Source organism: Chaetura pelagica, unplaced genomic scaffold (genome assembly GCF_000747805.2).
Source record: "Chaetura pelagica isolate M959 unplaced genomic scaffold, ChaPel_1.0 scaffold725, whole genome shotgun sequence".
NCBI lineage: Eukaryota > Metazoa > Chordata > Aves > Apodiformes > Apodidae > Chaetura > Chaetura pelagica.
Window position 1 is genome coordinate 451,692 of NW_009953490.1, and position 12,165 is coordinate 463,856.

Consider the following 12,165-nt stretch of genomic DNA (forward strand, 5'->3'; position numbering starts at 1 on the left):
GAACCTCCAGACAAAAAACAACAAGGAACACAGTATTAAAAAGACAAGTTCCCACAGTAAAATGCTTTTGCTTTGGTAGAGGGAGACAGGCCTCAAGGAATGCCTGTTGCCTTTTACCTGCATGTGCTTCATGTTCTCAAAGAAGTCCATGTCAGGATCATGACGGTTGGTCAACTGGACCATATCCCGGAATTCAGGATTTGCTGGGAATGTTTGAATGAGGCAGGAAAGCAATGATGTGTAGTCCTGCTGGATGCTCTGCAAACAGCAAGCAGTGAAGGTTAAGTGCCCCTCAAAGTGGTTGCTACATGCTCCCCAGAACAGCAGTGCTGGCATTTACAGAGTGTTTCAGGTAAAGTCCTATTCTTGGTAACAGCAAATACACCTGTATTTTGGACTGCACATAAATTACAGTTTCTCCTTCAAAGAATGAGCTACAACTGAGAAAAGCTAAAGAATGGCAAAGAAATACAAGAAAGTGGAGTTCTCTAACTTGTTAAGATTTTTGTAAGATTTCAAATTAAGGGTAAGTTTGACTATAGTGAGTATCTGCATTTCCTATCCCAGCAACAGACTCCAAGAACTCCTCTATCCAAAGTCTCGTCAAACCTGGCATTCTGAAGACGGTTGGAGATGTGTCATCAGATAGTAGTGCCTCACCTCAGTCTTACTCTTCAGCCCCCTTCTCACAGACTCCAGGAGAGTGTGCTGGATCAGCTCCTTGTAGTCATCTTCTGTGTGGTCGATTTCTGCCAGTCGATGGATAACACTGGTCAAGCAAAGGCTTGCGTTGTCACTAAGAGCCATATCCCCTAGCTGAGTGGATGAAGAAATTGTACCATATGAGCCTGGACATGACACCTTTTTTTCCCCAAAAGACTGTACTGAACAACACCACTGGAGACAATATAACTAAGTCTGTAGAGATCAAATAACTCTTGAGACATTCTGGCCCTGAATTAATGGTCACCCTTCCAAACAGGAGAAATCCTTTTAGATTTACCAGCAGACTCAAAGAACCAGAACATGCTGCAACAAACATAAATACAGTCTTCTAAGAATGCAATATGCCTTTTCTACAGCACAAATTGACCAAACATTTCAAGGGCTCACTAACAGAAAGATGCATTACTCTTGGGTGTGCCTTCTTTCTCCACTGTATTTGCCCTTCTGGGGACGCAGGTGAAAAGCCAAGTGGGCAACAATTAAAAACAGGTTTTGGCAAGAAGACTCAAATACACTCTCTGAAGGTTTTGCAGTGTCAAAAAAACAGGTAATGGAAATAATTTGGAAGTTAGATTCATCAAGGACACACGGTGCACAAAGCAAGAGAGGGAACATTCAGCCAACCTGGATGGTATAGAAGCAGTTGTGCATAACAGGGATGAGGAAGTTGATATCCATTGTCTGCATTCCTTTGATGTAGGTTGTGATTGACTGGAATGCTGACAGACGTACATCGAAGTCGATGTCATCGAGATGCCGTTGATCAAAGGCATTCAGCTAAGGAAGAGCAACAAGTCGTTCATGAGCAAGGCCAGAAACATGACAATACAATGTTGGGGAAAAAAGTGAACCAAGAAACTGTGCATACCTTAACAACATCAGTAATATACTTCAATTCGCTGTCCAAATCAGATAAAGTCTAAAACGAAACAAAATAGTTTCAGTGTTAAGAGTTGATAAAAATTTTGAGAATTCAACACTTTACTACTTTGCACAAGATACACGGAAAGCAACAACATCACTTTTTCTTCTGTTAGAAGCCTAACAGGAGCCCTTCTTCCATAATCTACCATAAATTAGAAGCTGTTTTAAGTTCCTAAGCTTCAAAATACCTACGCTGAGTGTTTCCTGGATTTTCCTGGTAATAAAAAACTTATGCAAGTTGCTTCAAAGAATTACAAAACAGCCTGACTGCTATAAATCTGTGAGAAAAATAGAAATAAAAATCATCTTCAGGATGCTCAAAGTAATTTTTACTTCATAAAGATACATGATCTGTTATGGATGAAGCATGTTTTATTTGGCTTCTCTTACACAAAAGAACCCTGGTGATGTTCACATGAACCAGGATGTAAGCCAAAACTTTTACAAGTCTTCTTGCATCTCATCAGTTTCTATTATGTGCAATTTGTTACTTTCCCTTAACAACAGATTAAAAAGGTTTTTAAGCTCATATACAAGAAAAATACTGCTAATTACTTTGTTCTGATCTCTTAGAACAAGTAATAAAAAGCAGAGACACACATAAAAATGCAATACCTGAAATACCAAGCACAGCTTATGTCGAGACAGTTTGTTCTGGATGACAGAAAAAAGCTTTGCCAGAGGTTTGAGAAAGCTTGCAGGGTCTGAGCAATGCCTCAGCAAGTTCTGCACTGTCTCCAGAATGTCAATCTCCGTACCCTGAAAGAAACAGGTAACTCCATAAATACTGAAACCATATACTTGTATGACCTTCCTGAACAGAAACCATATATGGCACCCTAATGATTCAGAGATTTGAAAACCTAGAACCCTCTGAACAATGAAATTACTTGCAAAGCAGAAGCTATGGGTTGCTGCCTAGCAGTTATTTCTGCAAACCTAAAATCTCTCATTGAGCAAGTGCTTATTTCTTAAGAAAACCAAGACACAAACCATAAGCTGAAAAATCAATCGATTTTAGATGCGACTATATTTCTGAAAATAAGGTTTGGTGGAGAGGGACACCCAAACAACATATTTTATCAGTATCATAGAATCATGGAATAGTTTGGGTTGGAAGGGATCTTAAAGGTCATCTAGCTACCGCCCCCCCTTGCTGTGGGCAGGGACACCTCCCACTAGATCAGGTTGCTCAAAGCCCCATCCAACCTGTGCGTGAACACTTTCAGGAACGGGGCATGCACAAGCCAATATCCTCATGGCTCAATTTATTTAACAGTTTACAAAAGCCTAAGTCATGAAGAGCTCTGCTTCTTTCAACTGCATGCCTGAGGAATTTAGGATTTTAGTGAAGTTTCAGTCCTGAGATACCCACAAGTGGATTTCTTCAGTGTGGAAGGAGAATAGAATGGAAGCGGGAGACATGACAGCAGGTTACTGTACATGCTCACTGTACAATGTCTGCCTTTCATGCTGCAACAGAACAATGAAGCAGTGCCCATTACACAGCATCTACTACATATTCCACCACAGGTATTCATACCACTGTCCAGATGCTGTGGCTTTGGCTTTGGGGTGTATAAAATCCACAGTATTTCAAATATCAAGGATTGGTTGATTGACTACAGTGGCAAAGAAAGTAAAGACTGCATAAAAAATTCTGCAGACCTTCCTCATGAAAAGGGGGAACAGAGTCAGCCTGAGCACTGGAATCCCTGCAAAGCATCTAGTGACTTGTACACATCAACATGGAATAGCACAGCATGCACAGCAGACTATAAACACATGAACTGACTTCAGGCTAATCATGAGAAATGGTAGGTTATCACCAAGGTTTTTAACTGCATCTTAAATGAATCTACTTTATTAAGAGAAAAATGTATGTTTAATGGAGAGAGAGGGAAGTAATTTCTACCTACCTGCTCCATGTTACTCTGATAAAGGAAAGGGAGGAGAAGGCTCACAAGCACTGAATTCTGACTCTTGTCTTGTATAAACTTGCTGATCCTGCACAATGAGACAAGGCAATTTACTATTTTCTATCAATCCAAACACCAGTATAGACCAAAGAAAAAGGCAGCACTAGTGTCGTATCACAGGGCTTTGTCAGCCCATCCATGTGTACTCAGATTAAGAGCATACCCAGCAAAAATCGTATCAGCCCAACTATTCAGTTCCACATGATAACAAGTATTTCTGTACCTTTTCTCACACCCAAGAGGCATTGGTTTTCAGTATCAGCAACAGAAACAGGTAGAACACATTTCTGAAAACTTTTGTCCTCAGTCATTAGCAGCTTGCAAGTTCAATGACAGAGCCAGGTTATTTTCAACTACTCTAAATTTAAATAGTTTGAGACTTATTTTTAACTTGCAACCTGTTATGAAAAGCCTCTTCCGTCCTTCCTCCTTCCAACTTTTTAACTGTTTTGAGCATTAAAGGATCACTTACTTGGAAAGTATACTCAGCTCTTTACTGACTTGAGCTCTATACTTCTTCTTTTTCACTTTCTCCACGTTTAACATTGTTTTGCTGAAGTACTGCAGTATGGCAGGAACATGAGGCAAAACCAAGCGGCAACCTAGTGTAAGGGTCTCTGTAAGGGACACAACAGTTAGCCTACACAAACCCCACACAAACAAAGGGGGAAACAGACAAGGGAGGTTTCATCAGTGGAAGAAAAACATCAGTGGGAGTTATGAATGTGTAGGGCACTTGGCTTCTGGGGACAGAGTCTTGCTGAAACCAAGTCTAATGTGGCTGAGCTGGGACCAAAAAAAGAATACACAGAGAATAAAAGCTCTACTTACAGATTTCAGTAACAGCCTTGCTAAGCATGGGTTTATCAAAAGGTACCAAGGAGATTCCCTATAGGTAGTAACTGTCTCCTCCTAAAATGGCTGGAGCATTTAGAGATTAGAGGTTCCTTTATTTTACCACTGATCTCTTGTGCAAATCAAAGCTGCGATAACACAGGCATAGCATTAATTGTTCTTCTTTTCATTACCTTTGAGTTCTACAGGTGGCTCCACAGCATCAAACACAGCACACCACCCTTCCTGTCTACTACCACTCAAAGATAAAAGGAATCAATGGCAGGTCTTTCTTGTTAAAGAGAAGAGACTAAACATCAGTAACAGATGCCCATGTGCATAAGAGGAATAGGCTTTTATATAAAACTTGATGTTAGGCTCAGAGTCAAGCCAGCAGTGCAGGTCTTGAAGTTATCCTACCATTCAAAGCTTCACAGGCTAAACAGGTTGAAAACACACATTTTTCCCTCTTCATAAGGAAATTTTCCATGCCCAGGACCCTGACACTCCAATGTGGATCTCACCAGTCATGAGACAAGCAGGACTTTACAGTTCTTGAGCATGTCAAGGGAAATTTGTAAATTGACTTCTCCACCTCCACTGGGTGCTCTCCTTCCCCAGTATTCTCAGCCAGTGCAAAGACAAGCTCAAGATAATCTGACACTTCCATGCAAAACAGCCAATGGGCCTCTCACAACTCTCATGCAGGTGTACCTTCTGTCATGTCTCCAGTGATTGCGATAACACAGTCAGTCATGCTCAAACTGGAAACCTGCTCCGTGGGTTCAAAATCTGGGCTGTTGAGAAGGCTATCAGCTATGTCCATCACAAGACTGGATGTGGCCTCAGACAAATTCTTTGCTGACAGCACAGCAAACACATTTGACAGTATATCACACTCTGGGTGATCTGGCTGCTGCTTGGTCAGCAAGGGGAAATACCTGAGAGAAAGATTATGAAAAACATAGGCTGAAAAATTAAGTTTAGAACTTTGTAATTATTTTCTGCAAAAAGTCACACAGAAAGATGATGACTGTCTTCTATTTTAAACAGGGAAAAAGTGCAAAAATCAAAAAACAACAGTGTAGTGAAAAACAGTGAATGGAGGTTGAAAGGTCATGAAGTTCCTTTTCTTTTAGTTCATTCCAAACGTAATGATCCCATACCATTTTTTACATATGTTTGTATATAAGTGCTTCAAGCCTTCAAATGACATGTCTTAAAACAGATACTGAATACTTAAGCAAAGAAAAAGCAGTGAGTCAGTGGCAGAAGTAAAAATCACTCAATACAGTTGAGTTAGAATTTCTCAGTGTCTGCATCAAAGAAAGGTCTCATACAACTTTCTGTGCCAGAATCTCAGTCACAGACCCCATGCTGAACCTGCCCAGATTCTTTAATAAAACAGAAATAAATAAAAATGCATGAATAAAATGATACATTGTAAAAGTGGCTCCCCACTTCTCCAGACTAAGAAGTCATTGATCAAGATGTAAACATATTCTAAGAAGTCAGCCCTCCTCCTTATTTGTCAGCTGGGTTCAGGCAACCTGTCTGCTTGGTTGTTCATATATGGGAAAAGCAGCTCACTAAAAAGACAGGAATTGCATAAAATGGAAAGCTGTATCTGGACTGCTATTGAAAGAGTAACAGCCTAGCAGAAAAAGAAAACACAGGTTTTGACACAATTATTCATAAACTGCTATAGTAGCATGCTCTTTTTTCCTTGAATTTGGTGTACTCAGAAGGACTTCTGCTTTTTGGACAAGAGAACACTTACCTGGGATTCTTACTCCAGGTGTGAATGAGTTTGAGCAGAAAGGTTGGAGAATATTGACTCTCTGAAGCCAACCTGCAGACCTAAAGGAGGTAAAAAATCAGACACCAATGCAACACAAGTAAGTAAAGACACTTAAAAACCTCATCTCTAACAAAGATCCCACTAGAAACTATAGCTTAGCTTTTATAGAAAATAATTTTGCCTTTCTCTTGAAAGTGACTCCCCATGGAGCCTCACATTTGCTGCAGAGACCTAGCAACCTCACCTGGACATCCCTGTGAGATCTCAAGCACAACACCCAAGACTCATTCTTCCCACACTTCCTATGCCCTGGTCAGAGCACCTGCCATTCCAGGACTTGTTTTATGTTCCCATGGCTTCAGCTGCTACAAAAACTGTCTCTGCTGAGGGGGGAGGCTCAAGAACTGCACCACACACAGGGAATGGGATCTTGTAAGAGCATTCTGTGTCCAAAACAATCTCACCTAAGAGGCACCTAGCCTCAGCCCCACATAGTAGCTGCTGATCCTTCCCATGACTGGACACAGGCAGGAGACCCAGTGCATACATCTGGCTCCCTCCCCTCTGCCACTCTGCAACCTAACAGGCTGCAAGCAAGTCACACAGCTGGATTTCCACCCTGAACACAGCTGGCCTGTCAGCAGCACACTGTTAATGAAAACACAGGTAGGGGAGGCTCCAGTGTAGTCAGGAGCAATGGATGGTGCATTTGGGATTTGAACTAGTTCAGTCTGGGTTCAAGATCTGAGCGTAACAGAAAAGACGCAGGTCTGACCATTATAACCAGGGTCTTAGAAAGCTTCTTCCTGCCCCCAAAGGCTGGTAATGTTCTTGCTCTGCATAAAACAGAGCTTTTCTGAATGATGTACAAGGATGAGCAAAGTGTTATTCCAGCCCTGCAGGAATCCTGCTGTACAGGCTAATGATATTGAGACTCTGTGGAGAAAAACTGGGGTGTGAAGACTAGAAAACTCCAGTTCCAAGTATAACAGGCTTAAAACAATTTGTCCTCTTCACAAGCTTTTACACACCTCAGTTCCATAGCCTTAAAAAAGGCAAGAACACAAGACAACACTTTTGCCAAAACCAAATCTTCATGGAGTTCACCAGTTGAAACTCCCCATAGAGGGAGCTTCTGGACTGTACTACCATCCAAGCTCCAAAAACTGATGTCAGGAAGAGACGTCTCAGGACAAAAGGAATTATAACTATTTAACGACAATTTTACATCTTGTTCAGATTTACTCGGCTTTTTTGAACACAATGCTCCCTGAAAGCATTAAGAGCTCTGATGGCTTAAAGTCCGACCACATGCTTCAACTGCAGTAAACATGAACTGTTTTGCCAGAGGGGGCACCCTGGCTCCACGGACAAACCAGGAACACACAATCCTTGTTGCTCTGCCCAGTGAAACACACAGCTATGTGCACTGCCTGGAAGTACTTTATCAACGGTTTGCCCACATACACATAACATATTGTTACTGGAAGAGCAGAGAAATGAGGTAGGAGTAAACAACACCTTGAGAAGCAGATCTACCATTTCAAAGATCACAACTGTTACCCCTGGTGCTCTTTGACAGTCTTTTCTGCTGCAAGAGAGCTGGACTTCCGAATACATCAAAAGTCTCACTGGAAGAGCTCTGCTGGAGCCAGCTCATCTTTCTTGCTCACTCTCTGGGTGAAGGCAACTGCCTTTAGAGCAGAGACAACCCAGCAGCTGGTACAGGCCCTTCCTCCTAACCTCAGATGCTTTGAGTGCACTGACATGGACAGCACAGTTTCATTTTCAATGCTGTGTGTTCTGTCTCCCCCTCACAATAGTACATGTTCCCAAATCAGAAGAGATCTGTACCCGTGCCCTATTGTTGTGCTCTCACAGGACTCCCAGCAAGCAGGCATGAGAGCACAGAGCCCAGTGACAGACCCTGCTGGGTCCTTTCTTTCCTGCAGCAGCATTTGTTTCTGCAGTCCCCTACCACAGGCCCAGTAACTGTCAGAAAAGTAGCAAAGTGTACCCAGAAGTGACTAGTATTATTTTGCTTCCCTGAAGCCTCCACGAAAGAAGCCTTCTCCTGTGGTCAAAGAACAAAGAAATGTCACCTGCTTTAATTCAGATGAATGAATTTGCATTTTAGCTTGTGACTTGATTATTCCAGGACGAATCAGACATGAGCCAAGAAACTGGTCTTGCACAGACACATCAGAATCTGTCTGCAGATTCTGATCACAGATTCTGCCACAGCCAATCTTGAGATAGACACAGATGACGTGATGGGCTGCAGTGCAGCTGGAGTTCTCGGAATGGTTCAAGTTACATTCAAGCTGGTTTGGAAGGAGAGGAAATACTTACCTGAGGCCATACCACTGCATGGAAAACTGCGTCAATCTCTTCCACACTAAAGCTGTAGGTCTCATAATCAGAAAAAAACTCCATCACAAGCTTGAGTCCAAGACGTCTCAAATTCTTCAGCGGATTAATCAATCTAGGCTGGACCTGTAGAAATAAAACAAAACCCCAATAAGATCTTTGCAGAACAACTACTAAATGCTTGCTCTGAAAAAAAAAACCCACCAGAAATTCATTTATCACAGATACAACCTTTGCTGAAAGTATCACAATGTTGTTCTGTTTTCTCCTGTAACTTGTTCACAACAGCAATTTACCTCTCACAGCTGACCTAAATTGTCCTAAGGGGTGCCTGTTAGTCAGTTACACAGAACTCCTCCAGCTCATGAAAATCCACACTGGCATGTCTGAAGTAGCATCTGACCTTTCTGGACAAATTCAGAAAGCTACAACAGTTACACTTCCAGCCCTGATGCTTAAGTAATTCTGGTTTACACAGGAAAGGACTCAAATCACCTTTTGAAAGCAAACTTGTACTTTATACCCTGAGATGTCTGGTAAGAAAATAAATCAACAGACAAGGAGAAGGAGGAGGAACAGAGAAAGCAAGAATGTGAATCACCTCCTCCAATAGGGTGGAGGGAGGTACAGCACTTTGTTACAGGATGATGCTTCCTAGACCCATTTAGTATTTATGTTCCTTAGTCTTTCTTGGGGAAAACATTTCATGTAGGAAACCAGCCATACAGTTGATCATGAAGTCATTTCATGGACTGCTGCATTCTGACTCTACTCCAGAAGAAGAGTCTTCATTTGAATAACGTAAATTCTTTCCATACTGTGCAATATAGCTCACAGCACAAACACACGAGGTAGCTCCACAGTGCAGAGGTACTGAATGAACTCTAGTCTCAGAAACAACAGAAGCATGTCAGAGCACATACAGGTTGCTGTCAGAGGCCGGAGCTATGTCTTGGCTGTGTTCTTCCGGGTCTCCAGTACATACCATGATCCACCACAGAATAAACACTTGTACCTCTTATTGTGCAAAGCAGCTTTAGTGTCAAAGCCTCACTGAAAGACATTACAATTTTTTTCTTTGATACACTTAGGGACTTCAGAAGATGCTACCCTCTACCATGCAATCCACTGCTATATTCCCTTTGCACCCAAAATGACAAGTAAAAAGACTAAGAGAAGATGGTGAAAAAGGAACTAAACTTGTTTTCCAGGAACTCCCAAACTGTGCTGAATGTGTACTAATGTTGTGTCATCAGCTTGCAGGCAGCCAATGAGCTGCTTGAAAGGCCAAAGAAAGCAATAACTAGGCTGCTATAGTAGGAAGGTTGACAGAGATGTTTGGAAAGATGAGGCCTTAAGAGGGGATAATGGGACATTTAGCTTAAATGGCGTTAGTCTTGAGAAAAGAAGAGATAAGGATTGCTAATATGGCACCTTGTACATAGTTTAATTAAACTATTGGGTCAAGACAGACTCAATGTACTGTTAAAAGGAAAAGGGCTAACAAGGTCTCCAGATTTCACAACCAGGGTCAGGGAGTGGAAGGCAGCATCACATCTGGGTAAGTGCCAGGTGGTCTCAAAAGATAGGAGCCTCAAGATAAGGGAATGCTAAACTTCTGTTTTCATCTATAAAGTCAGGAGTGACGAAATGACAAATTCCTGCCGTTATCATGAAGTTAGGAATGATGAGATGACTGACCAATCCCTTTTCTTTACTGTACTTTCTCCTGTGTTACTATTTTTTATGTAAGACCCAGGTTATGTCTTAAAAGGTGTGCTAACTTTGTGGATTTACCACCTAGCATCCCTTCCTACACAGAATTGGAATAAAGCAAATACCTTGACTCTCTGTGGCCTGCATTATTGCACACTGGGTAACCAGACTCTGCTTTGGGACAGCCCTTGATAATGGCAACCACCAAGCACAGTAATTTTGAGTCTACCACTGTTCCCAGTTGCCATAAAAACAGACCTCTGAGATCAAGTCTTTGGAAGGACAAAGAAACTAAATCATGGACACAAACAGTAGGAAATGGTAAATTAATAACTTGGCTTTTAAATGGTCAAAGCTGATGGTTAACTCTCCAGGCAGTATCAGTCTGCAATAAATTACACTCAAACTCCAAGAATGTCTTCTAATCATTAGCCAAGATAAACAGATTTCTCACACTTTCTTGAGCTTTTAACATTTTAAGGGCTAATGAAGTGCTAAATTAAGTTCGGACAAATGACAGACTGTCACTCTGCCCTTCACACAATGATGGGCAGGATTACTGTGGAAACCCTGGCAAAATGTGACTATCTCAGCAATGAATGAAGCAGCTTTTAAAACTCCTTTCCCAATATAAAACATGCAATCCATTGCTTAAGTCAGACTGTGGGATGTCACTGTCCTAAAATTTGCTCATCTGCTTTGTAGGTAAAAACAGTTAGAAAGTTCTGGGTGGTCTGCAGGCAACCATGAGACCTTAGATGCTGCCTGACTACAAGGACTTGCTTTGTTTGATGGACTGTTTTTAAGACAAGTTCTAACCTCAAAGGCTCACAGGTGGGTCTTGGCAAGAACACACAGTGACAAAATGTTAATTAGCTAACACCACGTGTTCAGTCTATTGTTACATAATTCCTTTCACACTGCAGTGATGATGACAACCATGCAGTTTGCTTATTTCTCACCTAATATGCAATCAGACTCTCCATCAGACCAGACCCAAGCTTTCCTTTTCCTGTTTGGATTGAAGCCTGGCAAAAGCACTGGTTTCAGAAAGACAGAAAGAGAGGTGCAGTCAATCTTTTAACAGAATGTTATCCTCCCTCACCTGACACTTTCTGCATGTACAGCCAGTGCATGGCAAGTGAAAAAAAACCATTCACAGCGCTCTGTAGATACGTGTCTGAGACCTAAATTGTCTCTGAATTAGCATGACTACTTCTAGTACAGAGCTGAACGTGGTTCTAGCGTGCTGAAAGCATGGCTGGTAGCCATGTTCCCCATGTCCCCTGGCAGAAGACAATCACCGTAGATAATCACTGGGATCCACAATGCTGAGCTCCTCTGGGGACTGGCACAGCTACAAAACACCTCAGAGGCAACTCTTGCTCTGAAGTCCTCAGGCAAGGAACTTTAAATCCTCCCCTTGTCCTGCTCAAGTGTTTTATCCTTGCAGCCAAAAAGCTAAACATTTAAGGTGAATTTTAACCTCCTGCCATAAGATCTTGGTATATCCTTACAAAAAATAATCTAGCTTTCCTCATGCCTACCTGTCCACAGAGCAGGCAGGTAGCAATGCACAGAAATCACCTCCAAGTCTCTCTTCAGTAATTCAAACTAAAATGAGGTTCAAAGCAGTTTTCTAAAGATATTAACTCTACCTGCACTGCCTGAGCCCTGTAGCACTTTCAGAAAAATATTGTTGGCCTCTATTCTGACAGACATCTAATTGCTAAGCTTCACTCCATGCTGGCATTAAACTTGTCTTGATCTGAACCAGTGAAGGTGCACACGTGCATGCTAAGAGGAGAAGTAGGG

General features: G+C 41.8%; 1 protein-coding gene across 1 annotated transcript in view; it reads right to left on the bottom strand.

Annotated features, from left to right (window-relative positions):
- Positions 1-12,165, bottom strand: part of UTP20 (UTP20, small subunit (SSU) processome component, homolog (yeast)) — a 72,170-nt gene that overhangs the window by 23,981 nt on the left and 36,024 nt on the right. Inside the window, exons 28-37 of the mRNA XM_009999040.1 lie at positions 8,617-8,760; positions 6,244-6,323; positions 5,178-5,404; positions 4,102-4,246; positions 3,570-3,657; positions 2,266-2,409; positions 1,595-1,645; positions 1,351-1,503; positions 661-816; positions 118-258 (exon numbers count right to left, since the gene is read on the bottom strand). Of these exons, the coding sequence (XP_009997342.1) occupies positions 118-258; positions 661-816; positions 1,351-1,503; positions 1,595-1,645; positions 2,266-2,409; positions 3,570-3,657; positions 4,102-4,246; positions 5,178-5,404; positions 6,244-6,323; positions 8,617-8,760 (1,329 nt within the window). The remainder of the gene's footprint in view (positions 1-117; positions 259-660; positions 817-1,350; positions 1,504-1,594; positions 1,646-2,265; positions 2,410-3,569; positions 3,658-4,101; positions 4,247-5,177; positions 5,405-6,243; positions 6,324-8,616; positions 8,761-12,165) is intronic.